Source organism: Urocampus carinirostris, chromosome 17 (assembly GCF_059441175.1).
Source record: "Urocampus carinirostris isolate Australia breed hairy pipefish chromosome 17, RoL_Ucar_1.0, whole genome shotgun sequence".
Lineage (NCBI taxonomy): Eukaryota > Metazoa > Chordata > Actinopteri > Syngnathiformes > Syngnathidae > Urocampus > Urocampus carinirostris.
The window spans coordinates 12,489,249-12,507,602 of record NC_142365.1 but is presented as its reverse complement, the minus strand read 5'-3'; the positions used below and the strand labels follow the sequence as shown (position 1 = coordinate 12,507,602).

Sequence of the window (18,354 nt, the reverse complement as noted above, 5' to 3'; positions counted from 1 at the left end):
TATTTAACTTAGGCCTATATGTTGTAACAAAAGGCAGAGTTTAATTTGTTATCATAAATCACCCCTCCTTATAAATAAAATATGTAATTTCGGGCCCCCTCGGGCCGGGCCAGCAAATCCAGTTAATTAGTCGGGCTCGGTCCGGGTCGGGTTTAATACCCCTCGGGCCTGCGTCGGGCTCGGGTGCTTTTTTTTGGCCCGATCTTACCTCTACAATCAGTAACAAGAAGTTGCTTTTCGCTTCAAAAAGGTTCCTGACCCCTGGAATAAAGCAACTAACACAGCTGTTTGGAAATCACATTTCCAAGAAAATAACAATGACCCATCACGAGTAAGCTGATTTCAGAATCGGTCCGCGGGCTACTTTTGGGCTACCCGGTGCCCGCGGGCAGAACGTTGATGACCACTATTGTATCACGTATCAATCGTTTCTCTTGTGGTGCTTTCATGAATCATTGGAAAAAAAGACTACTTCAACATTTACGAGCGATGTAATGTCACAAAACTGGATTTAATGCTTAATCTTGGTTTTCAAAAGCATCTCAGATATGAATCAATGCCCTTGAATTTATCAAAAAAATAATTTAGACATTTATTTTAGACATGACAAGGGTCGAATTATTTACATTGCATCTAAGCGGTAAAGTAAAATGGAAGGACTCCATGAACGTCTCACCCATTACAGATTCTCCATCTTTCCCTCACCGGACAAGGGACCAACCTTCGTCCTGCAGACACTCAACAAATTATTCTCTTCTGATTTTTCCTCCTGGTACGCTATAAATGTCATTTTTTTATGACACCACATCATTTTACTCTTGCATTTTATCAATTTCCATACACGATAACCACCGAGCTATGCTGTCAGTCAACCGACGTAGAAAGCGGGCCGTGTGCGTCTTTACATATCTTAATGACATTTTTAGTTATTTGGTTATTCGTAATGAATGGAAGCAGTGATATAATGTTCCCATTTTTTGTTAACATTTATTTGTTGGAGTATGTTAGCATTTCCAGTCGAGAGGCACGAATTAGCATACAAGCTATCTTCAGCTAGCATTAGCAAAACATCTGGGTGTGCTTCTCTAAGGAGGTGAAAGTATCCTGCCTACGAACTATTACCATGTATTTCAAATATTTTTTGAAATGTATAACGACAGTTAAGTTTTATTGTGACAGATTTGAAGATGCTACGTCGATAAAAGCTGGCGGAACGAGTCTCGACAATTGATTATGGACATTAAATGTGACAGAATACACGATCGGCGTCTAAAAAATGCTCGTAATACTGTTGTTATGAAGGTTCTCTCACGCGGTACTGTTAAAACATTTTTTTGGCACTAAAATATCGAAAATATTCAAAGCAACCTCCAAATAAATCCGTAAATTGTCCCCATAGAAAATGTGGCACCTCAAAAACCCCTCATCTATCGCGGGGGTCATGATCGAAAAATGAGGAAGAAACATTTTTTATTTTTATTTAAATACTCATTTATGCATTGAAAATAAAGTATAAAACGTTTTACAGGCTCAAGCATTTGTTTAAGAACTAAACATACTTAGTTAACGTTTGTTTTGCGAATAAACAATGTAGAGGATTGTCAGCATAAAATATTTTCTTTCCTGTTGAACAATAAAAAATAGTCTCTCCAACACTTTTCATCTTAATGTAAATTATCTTGCACCATCAGGATAGCACTTTGTGATTGTATTGTGCACGATTCGACCTTCCAGAAAATTTCTGAGAATCCAAAAAAGAAGAAAATACTTAGCTAATTTCTAGCAAAAGTAATCATTTAAAATAAATGAATAAATACAAATAGGATGCTCGTTCTCGTCACTACAAAGCAGTAAAGGTGTAAAAAAGCTGATGTCCGCAAAGGTTGCATGACAATTGAGTCAATCATATTTTTTTCACTTGAGTTTGTTTAGTGTGGTGAGTTGGTTGACATGTAAAACTGCACTTTTTCAACTGTTAAACAATTTCTAACGCATTCAATGTCAGACGTGAAAATATTTCTTCCGCTGTTTGCGAATACATTTGTCAAGCTTAGAAACATACCTTATCATCCTTTCCTATACTGTGTACTGCAGGTTACAAAAAGAGGCTGAATGACAATCCATTGTAATGGAAAAATAAAGCTGAATATTTAGCATTGACATTCTTTTACTGATCCAGTCCCTCATGAGAACCTAGAGTCGGGATCCGGCCCCTGAACCAAACTGAGTTTCACATGCCTGATTTTACATGTTTCAGTGAGAAGAAATTATTTTCTATTTTAGCGAGTGTAATGTCATTTAAGGGTAAGCGTTTGTATAAATAGAACTGCTTTTTTAAAGTTTTCTGTTGAATGTTCTCTTTTCCAGACAAGACCCACAACCATGACTGATTCCAAATATTTTACGACAAACAAAAAAGGTGTGTGCAAAAGTGTTGGATAAGCAATCTGTCTTTTTTTTCTACTTCATCACTGTAGGCCGGTATATTTAAAGCATTTTCATAGACCGAACAGGTAGATTACAAATCTTTTATTGTGTTTTTGCAGGGGAGATTTTTGAGCTCAAGGCAGAGCTGAACAATGAAAAGAAGGAGAAGCGAAAGGAGGCGGTTAAGAAGGTTATTGCCGCCATGACCGTGGGAAAGGATGTCAGGTAAGCTCCAGTCAAACGAGTCTGCGTCCTATTACTAAGGCAATAACGTTTTTGGACATTTGATTGGAAACCATATTTTTTGTGCCTTCATCAAGTCGAACCACAAAACATGTTATGGGTAATGTAATTGATTGTTTTTCCAGCTCTTTGTTCCCGGATGTGGTCAATTGCATGCAGACCGACAACCTGGAGCTGAAGAAGTTGGTTTACCTCTACTTGATGAACTATGCCAAGAGTCAACCTGACATGGCCATCATGGCTGTCAACAGTTTTGTCAAGGCAAGCGCACAATGTTGCTCACTCACCACTTATCATTAGTGTCCCTTTTTGTCATGCCTTTAGAAGATTTCCTTGTTTTTATCGCCTCCTTATACTTAATAATACTGATCATTGATTGGTTACGGCCATGAAACTTAAAGATTTCTTGCTAATCATGTGCTTTGTTACCATGGTTATTGTGTTTTAGCCTCTCCCTTATCACTGCAAACCTTGAGACCCATAGAGATGAAATACAGCACAAAAATTGGGAATAGTATTGCCGATAAGCAAAGTCTTTACGAAGCGCACAAGATTTTGAACTAAGTGAAGAGCAAGGCATTATGAGTGGTAGTTCAGCCAATAGCATATTTGCATTTTCATGATGAGGTGACTCAAACTCAAAGATTAAAATTCTATATGACGTCGACCAATAGCAGACAGGTGTTTGAAGTTTATTCGTTGTTAGGCATGCAAAATTAAGTTGTTGTTAATGTCATATATTTGAGAAATTGCTGTAAAAAGGGTTCACAAAACATTTCATTCCACACGTAAAGTGAAAACGTCATAAGGGGGAGACGCCTTATCCCTGGGGTCTGCTATACATACTTTCACGAGGTTCCAATGCCGGATTGTCCTCTTATTTCACACTGTAAACTGAAAATGTCTTAAGGCGGGTTTGTTGTTCCTCGGGGATCTACTGTACTCAACTCTTGTAGTTGTGAAATTCCTCAATCTGGCCATCTAATTATTCCTGTGCTGTTCCCTAGGACTGCGAGGACCCCAATCCTCTCATCCGAGCCCTGGCCGTCCGCACCATGGGCTGCATCCGGGTGGACAAGATCACAGAGTACCTCTGCGAGCCGTTGAGGAAATGCCTAAAGGACGAAGACCCGTATGTGAGGAAAACCGCTGCGGTCTGCGTGGCCAAACTTCATGACATCAATGCCCAGATGGTGGAAGATCAGGGCTTCTTGGATTCGCTGAGGGATCTCATAGCTGACTCCAATCCTATGGTAGGTGGCTATACCTTTGAAGATCCACTTAACAAAGAAAAAAGTACTACAAAACGTGCAGTATAGATTCAGGTATTGTGGTTCTCCCTTTAAGGTTGTCGCCAATGCTGTGGCAGCTCTATCTGAGATCAGCGAGTCTCACCCCAACAGCAACCTGCTGGACCTCAACCCACAGAACATCAACAAGCTGCTGACAGCCCTAAATGAATGCACCGAGTGGGGGCAGATTTTTATCCTGGACTGCCTATCAAACTACAACCCTAAAGATGAGCGAGAGGCCCAAAGGTACCCGGTTGATCTTTGGTCACATCACAGTAGTTCAGGCATGTGCTGGACCAGGCCTACAGGAGTATTTTCCACCATACCTTTTTGAGTACATTGAAAAAAAGAAATGAGCTGGAGTCATGCTTATCAAAAGTTATAATTTTATTTTTAATAGATACCAACTGAATGCTCCTTTTAACAGTTAGAGAGCAGTGAAGGTGTAAAAGAGCTGACGTCCATCAAAGGTTTTGTCAATGTTTGGGACTACTTATCTTTTTGAGCAGGTGTATTCAGTGGTAAACAGTAATAAAACAAAGCAGCGCTCAAGGTTGCCGACCAAACACTCAATTAATATTGTCAAATATTCTCCTACTTAGGATTACACACCTGATATCAATGTACTTGTAAAGGCAAAAATATTAGGGATCGATCGACCAACCTGGGTTTTCAGGGCTAATACAGACTATTAGTATTAAGAGGAGGCCGATAACCGATATTTGGAGCCTACATTTATTTGCTTTAAAAGCTTAAAAATTGGCGTAAGACATTTTTAATAATGCAACAAGAAACAAAGAATAGTTGTTATGAATTCAAACAAAACTTTTAAAGTGCTCTGAAACCTTTTAAAGTAAATAATTTAGAATTTCAACACAACTAACATGACTAATCTTTCTCTTTCACATGACTAAAGAGCGTGGTATTCCTCTGCAGTCTCCCAAAGACACACAACACAATAGGTTTAAAGCATGTCTTACTTTGCAAACAGTAGATAGGGCAGTCCGATTTTAAATTGAATTTAAACATTTGTTTACACGAGGTAATCCAATAAACCAGGGTCTCATTCACAATGGTACTCTGGTTGCAGCGATTAGTGAACAAATATGTACAATAAACATGCATTACAATAAGACTACTATATCTCTCTAAAAACATTTTTTTGCAGTAAAGATACCATTATATGCTGTAAAAAGCCTACTTGTGTACAAATAGTCAAGATGGTGAACATAGCGTTTAACTACATTGGGTTGCTTCCAGTGACATTTGCATTAATATGTCTTAATAAATTCAAATAGACAACATTCTCATTTTTGTTTATATCACACCAAACAATATTTTTTAATAAACTCATTGTACAGATTATGATTATGACACTCATTCTATCTGTGACACAGCGCTGAGAAGCATAGGAAAAAAAACAAGTGCACGTTCAAGTGAAGGGGAGTCGGAATTTGGCACAACACCGGTGCTCTCTGCTTCAGTGTATGTATTGCTGCATGTTGACGACATTTCCTCGACGTTTCAGTCATGGATTGACACAAAGGGTTGGAAAGAAAAAAGACGGTAATTGCGAATGTGAAAAATGTTTACGAACATAAAAATTTTCACAACAGCCCTAAGTCTAGCTGCAGTCTGTGACAGCTACCCACTTCAGTGGCTCTGGCCCCTGTCTCCTATCCAAGGCAGGAGAGGGAGAGAAAGGCTCGGTAGTTGCTCGGTGTTGTGCTTTACAATCGTCCCATTGGATAAATAAGTATGCATATACCGATATTTGTCAAATTTCCAAATGTCAGTGCCGATAATCGGTCAACCTCTAGATCACAGGTGTCAAACAGGCGGCCCGCGGGCCAGATGAGGCCCGCTAAGGGATTGAATCCGGCCCGCGAGTCAACACTCAGAGAAGCACTAGAGAAAAACAAGCTGCAGGTTGAAATATGTCAACTTGATGTTGCCAAAACCAGGTTCCTCTCACAAAGATACTGTATATATTTCTCTCCCTCTCTCTCTCTCTCTCTTTCTCTCTCTCTCTCCTCCTGTCTCCCTCTTTCCTACACCTTTACTCCTACTCTCTGTCTCTGTCTTTTTCACTCTCTGTGTCTTTTTAACTTCATTTGCTCTAACTTATTTCCTTTTCTCTCTTTTCTCTTTCTCTCTTCCTACCCTTCCCGCTTTCTTTTCTCTTTTCTCTCCTTCTGTCTTTCTATTTCTCTTTGGATTTCTTTCTTCCTCTCCCTTTCTTTTCCCCTCTCTGACAACTTCTCTTTTTATCTCTTTTGTTTCTCACGCTCTCTCCTTTTTTCTTCCTTTTTCCTGCCCTCTCTCCTTTTCCCTCCCTCTTTCTCTCATTTCTTTATCTCTCTTTTTCTTTCTCTTTAATCTACTAGTCCGGCCCCGACAGAATGTTTGTTCTATCGTGTGGCCCCCGAGTTAAAATGAGTTTGACACCCCTGCTCTAGATATATACCAAGGAGACTGCAGACTGCAAGAGTGCAATGAGAGAGAGGGGAAAAAAGTGTGATGGCACAAAATGTGTTTGCACAGATTGTTAAAAATAATAATAATATTTTGCTGGTTTAATAATAAAGGCAATATTGTGCAGTATTTTCTCTACTCCAGTAGGCCCAGCCTGGAAGTTGTATCTGATGTTACTGCCCGTTCATTACTAATGCTCTATTTTACACTTATTTTTATTTAATTCAAAGCAGTATGACAATTAAGGCAAGCATATTTTTATTCATAGCTCCCACTTGAGTTTGTTTATTGTGGGGAATTTGTTCGGATGTAAAGCTGCATTCATCCAACCGTTAAAATAAACAATTTAACACATCAATGCCAAACAGAATATCATTTTTTCCACTGTTTGTGTAAAAATGTTCTTTGCTTTGAAAATATCCCTTTTCATGCTTGATTAGAATTTGTAGGGTAGGCTCAAATTTAACTGATCCAACCCACCTTAGAACATAAAGTCTGGATCCAGCTCACGAGCCAAACAGAGTTTGACATGCCTGCAGTAGTTTGAGTTTGACTTTTTGAGGTCAATCAAAGAAGTAATATTCTCAAAATGTTCCTTTTTCCAAAGCATTTGTGAGCGGGTCACGCCACGTTTGTCCCATGCCAACTCCGCTGTGGTCCTGTCCGCCGTCAAGGTACTGATGAAGTTCTTAGAGCTGCTGCCAAAGGACTCCGACTATTATAACACTCTGCTGAAGAAGCTCTCACCGCCCCTTGTTACCTTGCTGTCCGGTGAGCCCGAAGTCCAGTACGTGGCTCTGAGGAACATCAATTTGATAGTCCAGAAAAGGTCTGTGTTACATAAGAGGAGACGAAATATTACTGTAACCTTCCAACCGTAAATTGTTGTTTTTTGAGCACAGGCCCGAGATCCTGAAGCAGGAAATCAAAGTTTTCTTCGTTAAATACAATGACCCCATTTATGTGAAGCTGGAGAAACTAGATATCATGATCCGGTTAGCGTCTCAGGCTAATATTGCCCAGGTATTTTACATGATCTAAAAGTGTGATGGAGCTTGCTTTGGAAAGACCCAAACAGATTGTAAGTCCTCATGTTTTGTGTGCAGGTGTTGGCTGAATTGAAGGAGTACGCCACGGAGGTGGATGTCGACTTTGTGCGCAAAGCTGTGCGTGCTATTGGTCGCTGTGCCATCAAAGTGGAAGTATGAGATTACATTATGTCCACTGATAGTGTTAATATCCGCCATGGTTCAGGGTTGTAATGACTTCCTATGTCTGTCTCGAACCGTGCTAGCAATCAGCAGAGCGTTGTGTCAGTACCCTGCTGGACCTCATCCAGACCAAAGTCAACTACGTGGTGCAGGAAGCCATAGTAGTTATCAGGGATATATTTCGCAAGTATCCCAACAAGTATGTGTCTAATCCATTTTTAACCACCAACCCCTAAAGATCAATGAAACTGTTTTGCTTATCATTGTTGAGTTTAAGATACTAAAAGGTGGAACTCGTCGTAGGTATGAGAGCATTATTGCTACCCTGTGTGAGAATTTGGACTCCCTGGACGAGCCGGACGCTCGCGCCGCTATGATTTGGATTGTGGGCGAGTATGCCGAGAGGATCGACAATGCTGATGAACTGCTGGAGAGCTTTCTTGAGGGTTTCCACGATGAGAGCACTCAGGTGGGATTTCATGTTTTTTGCACATACACACTCAAACTGAAAAATGAAATTACATACAATCAATAAATAATGATGCATATAACAAATCACTAACATTAACTCAAGAGCAAAATATTAAAAAAAAACTGAAACAAAAATATATGTAAAAATTTAGTGCGGCTTTTTAATTTTTTTTTATTTTAATTCGAAGTCAAAAATTAATTAAACAGAACGTTTTGCTATGCACAACTTTTTTAAACAGGACCAAGCAACTCTCCACTCCTGCTCAATTATATGCCAACAACACTTGCTGGTTTACTGACGTGGGAGTCACAATCTGCTGCAAGCGTCTTTTCAGCGTGAACAGAGTGTCATGTCTTGAAGTGACAGCTTAATTTATTTGGTTTCATGCTGTCTGCTGCCTACATTTCTAACATAGCAAGCACAACAGTCTTTGTTCGTCCCCACTTCGGTGGTCACAATGATGCGCTACGGTACACTACGTTAAACTTTCTTGTCTTAGAGTTCTAGAGGAGTCTTTTTTTACTTTACTCAAGAGTCTGCTTTACTTTGTGTCAACACTTCCTACTCAATGATCTTACTCTGTGCTATTATCTATATGGAGGCTACATATAGACAAAACACTGCCAAGATAGTGCCACTGCTCCCCTAGTGTAGTGGAAGTGCAAATGCACTTGAAAAAAATAATTTCCCCTAATTTCCCCCCTCTTGACTGAACCGCTGCCATACATAGGTCAATTTCAATTTGCGATCCAAACCTTGGATCAGAAAAAATATCCTGGTGGTCTACTGTACTAGTTGTCCTGTTAGAAAGTTCCACTAACAGGTTTGTCCTTTGAGGATGTCAACGTGTTTTTAGCAAGGAAATGTTTGACATGCTCATTGTGTACGTTTCGACTTGCAGGTGCAGCTTACCCTGCTGACTGCTATCGTTAAGCTCTTCCTGAAGAAGCCTTCTGAGACTCAGGAGTTGGTGCAGCAAGTCCTCAGTTTGGCCACTCAGGTAAACACACACACACAAATCTAAATATAATGAAAAAGATTTAAAGTCCAAGCAAGATCATCACTTATAACTTTGCCATTTTCGACAGGACTCTGACAACCCCGACCTACGTGACCGGGGCTACATCTACTGGCGCCTTCTGTCCACCGACCCGGTGACAGCTAAGGAGGTGGTCCTGTCCGAGAAGCCCCTCATCTCCGAGGAGACTGATCTGATCGAGCCAACCTTGCTGGACGAGCTCATTTGCCACATAGGCTCCCTGGCGTCTGTTTACCACAAACCGCCAAGCGCCTTTGTGGAAGGCAGCCACGGAGTCCACCGCAAACACCTTCCTGTCCAGCATAGCAGGTGCTAACAGAATCTCCATTATAGGGCTTCAACTACCGATTATTTAAATAGTAAATTAGTCACAGATTTGTTCGATAATTATTAATTTTTCCTCAATTTAGAATTTATTTCATTACGTGACAGATGATGATAAACTCAATAAAAATGAGTACAATTTAAAATACATCTTTTATTGAACATACACCGGATTTAACAAATCTAACAAAAGATTCTCACAGTTTGAAATCAAACGGTTTTAACATCTGATATTTAGTCTTCAGATTGCATGCATTTATTTTCAAATACTTTTGTCATGCACAGTCTTGCATAATGCTCAAGCTCTCTTCTATCGCAAAATAAATGCTTATCAAATGTACAATGCATGTATCAAAACCATATCTGCTTGAATGTTACTTGAATCTTATAAAGGCGAGTAGGACTCTGTTTTTCATTCAGCTGTCCGAGGTGCGCTTGAAATGTTCGTGTGTCATGATATGAAAGGTCTGCTTTAGAAACTTTGCAAATAGATTTTATTCGCCGTATCCAAGTTAAAATGCTCCCAAACTTACGCGTAGCTGATGATGACGCTGCCATTTTTATATGTTTGTTACTTTCGATACAGATTTGCTATTGCAAATGCGGGACTCTCAGCAGATATTATATTAATGAAAAGATAACTCTCAGTTAGAAAAACGTGTCTGGCAACAATTGTCAACAATTAAATTAGTTGTGGACTATTTCTAGAATCAATTTTGTCGACAACGTTGACTTATCATCATAGCCCCTATAGTGACTCTGTGTACAAACATAACATTTTTATCACTCCTTCTGACAGCATTGACATAGGAGAGAGTCCGGTTAGCACTGGGGCTGCGGCTGCCATGGACCAGCCGCATGTTATCCCAAGCCAGGGGGATTTGCTGGGTGACCTTCTCAACTTGGACTTGGGCCCTCCGGTTAATGTGCCCCAAGTTTCTTCCATGCAGATGGGGGCTGTGGACCTCCTAGGAGGTGGCCTGGACAGCTTGGTGAGCTTTGACATAAACCAAAAATGCTCGATATGTTCCCTAACCTTTAAATTGGTATGAACTAGCATCTATAATGAAAGTGATAATTGTGGATTTCTCCCCCTTCATTTTTAATGTATTTATTTTTCTTTTAAGATTTAACCGATGCTCCTCTCGATGGCTTGCGGTTGTTAAGAAAAGTCTGTCTTGTCTTTTTGTGTAATCTCTGTTATGATCGGATCCTTTTGTTGGGGGCCCCACTCCTCTTCCTCTCTCTCCTGTAGCTTGGGGGAGACCTGGGCGGTGGTGTTGGGGGAAGTCCAGCCGTAAGTTCATGCCCTTCTGTTTGGCTGCCTGTGTACTGCATGCTCCACTTTTTAACCCAAAAGTCTTGTTTTCCCTTCCTCTATGATTTTGGCTTGATGCTTGTTGCGTCACTAGTAGTGCTTGGCACGTTTTGGCCCATGGTGAAGCCGGACATTGAAATAATAGAGATCATTTGACACATAATTACATTTTTGACATTTAAAGTGAAAGCAGTGTTTTTCAACCAGTGTGCCATGGGACATTAGCGTGCCGAGAGATCTAGTCTAGTGAGCTGCAGGAAATTGCCCAATTTTGTCTTTGAAAAAAAGCATGACATTGTTCGGTTGCTTGCTTTTAGTGATCCGCTGAGTAACTGTAGCATTCATCCATATCAGTAAGTGGCTACAGATTACTATTTCTTTTATACGCTACTGTTTTACTCATGAGGTAGAACAGTATGTTTAATAACTAATTATGTTTGAAGCGGTTTAAGTATTAAGTAAAATTGTGCACATAAATTTACAGATTTCATTTTTTTTAACTTAACTAAAAAAAAGGAAACAGAAAGTAGTAAAATTGTTCCACTGGCAGATAAATTTAGCTAATTTTGAGTATTTCTTTGCCGATAAGGTAGTACAGTATATTTCGTACCTTTTTTTGTGAGAGGACACTGTTAAGAATTGTATTACAAAATACAATATAATGCATTATTAAATAAATATGATAAAACATATATGAAGTAAAAATACTTTTGCAGATTTTATTGTATTTATTATTTTGCTGGTTTTTAATTCTTTTAATTTTAATTTTCCTTTTTTCCTAAAATAAATATAGAGATAAATAATGTATCAATTGTGTAATTGTATTATTTATGTTTTTTTTCTTAAAAATATAAATAAATAAATGTTAAATGTGAAAAATGGTTAGAAATGTAGCAAAATCAGATTTTCAGCAAACTCATTACCATAACCGTGATGAATAAGTTGTATTACCTCCTGAGCCCTGAGGACCACAAGTGATAAGAAAGGTTTTATACTGTCAATTTAGGCAAAATGTTAATTTAAGATTGGAAAAAAACGGGTGCAGGGCATTGATTTTTAAATATTTTCTGAGGACCCTGTGCCTCAAGGAAATAAATGGTTGAGAAACACTGATCTAAAGTATCCATTATCAACATCTTTAAAGGGCCAAAACATGCAAAATTTGAATCCTTGACTTTGCTAACTTCTTCTCATAAGGGCTTTGGTAACCTGGAAAATATTTGCATGAGCTTCTTGTGTGAAATTCTCAGTTTTGTAGCACTTTTGTCTACTCTGCGTTGGACACACTGATTCTCTCTCGATTGATCACTTCTACTCATGTGATGGTGTCGATTCATCAGGTGGGACAGAACTTCATCCCCTCGTCCGTCCCGAGCACTTTTGCGCCTTCGCCCACTCCTGCTCCTCCTGCCGTCAGTAGCAGCGGCCTCAATGACTTGTTTGAGCTCTCTACAGGCATGGCCATCACATCCGGAGGCTATGTGGCCCCCAAAGCTGTGAGTTTGAAAAGATTCATGTTCAAAATGGCTTACCTCAGACTATAGGGGATTCATTTTAAAGAGAAACAGTCCAAACTACCATTTGTGGTGTTAAATCAAAGTCAATTTATTTGTCGATTTTTCAGATGTGCTCAACATACAAATAATCGAAATTTTGTTTCACATTCTCTCATGCAGACGAAAATTTACTCTTTAACTTTCCTTTTCTAGTCTTCAGTAGACACCTGACATGAGTCCATTCTTATGGGAGAATCGCAAAGTTAAAATTAAGTATAGCAGAGGAAGAAATCAATGGTAAAGCGTAGGTAATGCGTGACTAATCCCCTGTTACCCAGATAAAAAATGAAATTGGATTTACTTAGAGTAAAACATGACCGGAGCTTGGACAGTGGAGTTGCTGGTGGATGCAAATGGGGGGAAAGACTAAATTTAGAACTGATTTTAAAACTCTCCTAGGACTGTCATATTTTGTTTCTTTAATTGCCTCCTTACAACAGTCTATATCATCAAATGATTATGGCCATATTCCAGAGCAAGGGTTACAAGGCATATTCCTTCTTCGTATTTCTTAAATTTTGACTGATCAATCATTGCACAAATACGATAGTATACTGCCGTAAGACCTCGTGTATAACGCGCACCTAATCCTTTTTGGGTTATTCACAAATAAAAAAGGTAATACATTCTTATATCACTAACTTTATAAACAAGAGCACACATGACTGAACTGAAAGAAAAGACAGAAAAGAATTATGTGGCATTTTCATAATGCCATGACGCAAACCAATAGCAGACCAGCATTTTGTATGATGTCGACCAATAGCAGACGTAGACGTAACTCGAACAGTCATACGTATGAACATTTGAACATGGTAAAGTTTGAATTTCATAAGTTTTTGGTTGTCGTACTGTGGAAAAAAATGCCGTAAAGGGGGGACTATGAAATCAATATTCCGTCCACACTGCAAAATGAAAACCTCGCAAGGCAGGGGGTCACTGTGTCCTAGGGCCTACTGCACTTGTATGCAGAACTTTGGTCTTCAAATTGTATCTGGACTTTTAATGGAAAAAGAGAAACACAATGTTTAACATTTTTCTTTATCCCTACAATCTTTTTTTAAGGTATGGCTGCCTGCCGTTAAAGCCAAAGGGCTGGAGATTTCCGGAACCTTCTCCCGGCGCCAGGGCCACATGTACATGGACATGACTTTCACCAACAAAGCCCTGCAGCACATGACAGACTTTGCCGTCCAGTTTAACAAGAACAGGTCTATAAACATTTTGGCTGCGTTTGTAAATTGGATTTCAATGCTTATTTGTGGTCTACTGCAGCTTTGGAATGATTCCCACCAGCCCGTTGCCCATTCACACTCCGCTGATGCCCAGTCAGGGCATCGACGTCTCTTTACCCATCAACACCATCGGGCCAGTGATGAAGATGGACCCCCTAAACAATCTTCAGGTGCAGAAACACACAATAATCCTTTAGCAGTTATATCCCATATTTTGCGGACTATAAGGCGCACCTAAAATTAGTATTGTGGGACTGAGTCAATATAATTTGATGATAAACTTTATTGCCTTTTTGTATGTCATCTGCACACCTGGTAGTGTAGTACTAATGTTTTGGCGCTCTCACGTCCACTACCCAGGTTCGATTCCATCCATCCATCCATTTCATTCTGCTTATCTGGGGTCGGGTCGCGGAGGATTCCATTGCATACGACGTTTTGCGATTTAAGTTAGCAGCATACATTAATGCCTTGCATTAAAATGTAACTGTACATACAGAAGCGCTTACTCTAGTTTCAATTTAATGAGCCTGATAGTCCAGTCCCCTTTATTTTTGAAAGATATAACACAAAAGACTATTTTGGAGGGTGAACTTTGTAATCCGCTGCACCTTGTAGTACGGTAAATACGGTAATTTCGTTCAGTAATTTTATTTTCTGCTTTGCTCACAGGTGGCTGTGAAGAACAACATTGATGTCTTCTACTATAGCGTTCTTATCCCTCTCAACATATTCTTTGTTGAAGATGGGAAAATGGGTTTGTCTGGTTTTAATTAGATGAAAAACAAATCCAATTCAAAATAAAATCATTGTAATTCTGACAAATGTCCTCAAAACATGCCTTTTCTTTTCTTCTCAGAGCGACAGGTGTTCCTTGCCACCTGGAAAGACATTCCAAATGAAAATGAACTGCAATACCAGATAAAGGAATGCCACCTTAATGCAGGTAGGTCATCTTAATAGTTAACATTTAATCCCAATGAAAGCTTATTTTCACAGACAAAATCATACCAAGCCCACCATTTATTTCTTTAATTTAATTATTATTCCTATTACACAGTCTTCATGTTTTTCTGTGTCCACCCACATGCTTGTCAAGGATCACCCAACGGAACCGTTACTTTGTTTTGTCCATGCTCATTGTTGTTTATATTTTCACAATAGCTAATGGGGGGGTCCTATTGGAGCAATAATTCATCTCTTTCCCCATAGATGTGGTAGCATTTATTCCGTAGCTTCCAGTTTCTTGTGTTTTCTATGGAGCGTGTAAAGTGGAACCTTTGGGGTTGAACACCTTTGGCGTAGTTTATTGTCAAATATTGCTTCATTTACATGGATATTGTGTCTTTGCTTATCCCTTTAGCATCTCTTGGGAGCCATAGCTAAATGTTAATGCTATCATGTATAACTAAATACAGGGTTTGTACACCTTTTTCTTGGCCAAATTCAAGCACATTTTGAGGACTTTAAAAACCATTTTTACCATTTTTCCAGTCCCATTTAAAGACAAAATCTGGGGTGAATTTAGTATTTTACAGAGCCGCATATACATCTGCGATTTACATATGCAATTTATAATATTGCGGGTGCATTTTTAAGACTTATGATTTTTTGATCTTGAGTAAGTTGCGAATATATTAGTTTTTGATACAAATCTCTCCCCATTGGGTACAAATGACAATGTCATATGTAGCTTACATTTTCAGTTGCAGGATGTTTTCCCCATTACATTTTACCACTGGAAATTGTAACCATAATTTTTTTCCATGACTCATAGTAAATGTCCTCAATTGATACTTAATCCTTGCACTAGTACACATGCCATACAAACTAATACCAACTGCCTATGATTACGAGGGAAAAAGTCATAATAACGCCGATGTTATTTTTTATGCAGACTTGTTTTATTTTTCTTCATTTAATGCATGGTCTGAGTCAGACTGCCGTGAAACATGGCAACAATTTTAAGCAGCTACAAGCACTTCAACCTAAATTCAAGCACTTTTTAATCATTGAAAGCACTTGAAAATGCAAGCATTTTCAAGGATTTCAAGCACATGTACGACCCTTGTACATATTCTGCTTGGTCTTCAGATTGTTTTCTGCCATATAGATTTTGGTTGTTTGATTACAATAGGATATTTATTTAAGAATATTACTATCCATATATAACTAATGGTATTCGATTCATTTTCAAACTACAGTAAGAAAATCGCTGTTCGGTTTTGAGGGGCATGAGGGGATGTGAGCTTAGCGACTACTAGCTGTTACCCTAATTAGCAGTTAGCCGGTTTGCCTAGCGGTTTGCGTAGCTGCGTACTTGATTCTGGCTCTATTTTTGTATGGTTCGATTAAAAAGGATAAGATATTCATCAAAAAAATATATTGTCTGTATTTACCAGCTCTGGTACTGTTGTTCAAAAAAAATTTTGATTGGTCAATTTTTTAATCCGAAATTTTGCAAAATTCAGTTACCTTTTTTAGCCAAACTCAGCCTTAATTAAGGTACGCACTTCCATCTGTCCCTTCAACCTCAGAGGTTTCAATGTAGAAGAATGCAGTAGCTCCAAAGTTTTTTTCACCTGCCCGGGTAACTTAGAAAAGTCCAAATTTGCAGACACTGTCTCGAGCAAGCTGCAGAACAACAACATCTACACCATCGCCAAGCGCAACGTGGAGGGTCAGGACATGCTCTACCAGTCCCTCAAACTCACCAACGGAATCTGGATTCTGGCCGAGTTGCGCATTCAACCGGGCAACCCCAACTATACGGTATAGTATCTCCTCTGTAGTGGATATGAAATGTTTGCACATCCCTGCTTATAAGCGGACATCTTTTTTAAATTAGTGCTAATAAAAAGTAATACACTTTACCCCTGGGATACGACTTTAATCCGTTCTGAGGTGGGCCTTGTAAGGTGAGATTGCTGCATGGTGTGGAATAGAAACTTGTTAGACAGAATTGTACCTATGCGATAAAACTAGCGAATACCAACAATGGATTTGACACAAATCTCTTTGCAAGTGGGGTTTGCTCACTCAAATAATCTTGTAGCAGTGGATAGAATCCTATGATTATTGGTTTATGTGTTCCAAACCAACGGTACCCAAGATAAAAACAAACTAACAAAATAGTATGTAGTTATTACTACTTATGTGTAATACATGTGGAAACTTTGCAATACCATTAGAAGTATAAATGTAAAGTGAAATTTCAATTTTATCTTTGAAGTGACTTGAGCTGGCCGAGTGGAGTAGATAGATAGATAGATAGATACTTTATTCATCCCCGAAGGGAAATTCACATTTCCAGCAGCATCCCTGAGCTGAGAACAATACAATAATAAAGCAAAAAGAATACAATATACAAATACCCAGTGTGACGTGCAAATGCCTACTGTAGCGTGTTATATAGAATAACTAAATAGCGAGATGCAAGATTGTCGTGTCCTCAGAAGACTTGTTTTTTTAATTTGCCTCCTTATTCCTAAAAATTGTCCTGATTATCGATCCTTAGCGAGTGTATCGGTGCGTGTCCCTTTATCGTATTTCTTCCTGATCGCAAGATTCATTTCCGTGGATATCTTTATTTTTGCTTCTCCCTTTAGCATCCCTGCAATTCTCGGGACCCACGGATAAACAAATTCAAGTTTGTTACATGTTATTCTGAACAAAGGCATTGTGAGAGAGAGTTTAACCAATATCATATTAGCATCTTTATGAAGCTGCCATGCAAACCAATAGCAGACAAGCATTTTATATGAAATCTACCATACATGCAAACACCGCAAAGTTTGAATTACATAAATTTTAGGCACGCAAATTAGTTTGTTGTTAGTGTCGTATAATGGGGAAATTCCAAGTGGTTAAAAAAACATCCTTTTCTACATCATAATATGAAAACATATGCTTGGGACACTGAAAATTGGGGATCTGTACTGTAAATCCAATAGTCTTTGATTTGTTTTTTTGCCTTGACATTTGACAGAAATTTCTGCAGTTCTAATCAGGGATGTGTAGACCTTTCCATTCATTTATATTCAGTGCTGTGAAAAAGTACTACCCTCCATCCCCAATTTTTTTTTTTTTGCATATTTGTCATTTTTAAAGGTTTCAGATCACAAAGCCAGTTAAAAAACACTTCACAGCAATGTAAATGTCATTTTTGCATCAAGACAATATCACAAATCATTCTTTTGTCGTAGTTGTCCCTCAAGTGTCGGGCCCCGGAGGTGTCCCAGTACGTTTACCAGACGTACGATGCCGTGCTCAAGAACTAAGCCGACGTCGCCAGCACCTTCCGACCCCAGTGTTACTTTCTCGCTCAAAATGGAGGCGAGAATCTTTTCGTTAGATAACAGAAAAGGTAAATGTTGTAAATGCAAATGTTTTGTCATTGTGATCACAGTTCTGACATACCGTATGTATACATCTCTGCTCCTCATTAATTGTCAATTATTCCACCCTGAAACGTCTTAATGTAAAGTGAAATTGTCCTTGATAGACAAGTATCATTTTTCTGCACACACGTCATCTATGCCCATTTCTTTTATCTGATATTGGTTTAATAGCACTCCATTTTTTTCACTACAGATGTGTTGTTCATCATTCCTGTGGAGCTGGTGTTTTCGTTAATGACCAAATTGTAACAAAAGCACTATTTAAAGATAAATGTAATTAACTTTTTCCAACATCCAAATGTAATCATATCTATAACAAGTAATCCTTGAAGGGTTAAATACTACAAGTACGTGGCCAGTTT

General features: G+C 38.8%; 1 protein-coding gene across 3 annotated transcripts; it reads left to right on the top strand.

Annotated features, from left to right (window-relative positions):
• The first annotated feature begins 629 nt into the window (after positions 1–629).
• ap2b1 (adaptor related protein complex 2 subunit beta 1) lies at positions 630–18,093 on the top strand. 3 transcript variants are annotated; one of them, XM_088321735.1, is made up of 22 exons: positions 630–772; positions 2,368–2,419; positions 2,547–2,652; positions 2,796–2,931; positions 3,678–3,923; positions 4,018–4,208; positions 7,045–7,266; positions 7,340–7,460; positions 7,544–7,639; positions 7,732–7,847; positions 7,952–8,117; positions 9,022–9,120; positions 9,209–9,468; positions 10,283–10,475; positions 10,739–10,780; positions 12,142–12,297; positions 13,423–13,568; positions 13,633–13,762; positions 14,265–14,349; positions 14,452–14,538; positions 16,210–16,364; positions 17,798–18,093. In XM_088321735.1, exons 2-22 carry the CDS (start codon positions 2,383–2,385, stop codon positions 17,870–17,872), a joined length of 2,865 nt encoding a protein of 954 aa, XP_088177861.1. In that variant the 5' UTR covers positions 630–772; positions 2,368–2,382; the 3' UTR covers positions 17,873–18,093. The 3 variants fall into 3 exon arrangements, with proteins under 3 accessions (XP_088177861.1, XP_088177862.1, XP_088177863.1); XM_088321736.1 differs by lacking the exon at positions 10,739–10,780; XM_088321737.1 differs by lacking the exons at positions 16,210–16,364; positions 17,798–18,093 and adding an exon at positions 14,692–16,184.
• Positions 18,094–18,354: the final 261 nt, after the last annotated feature.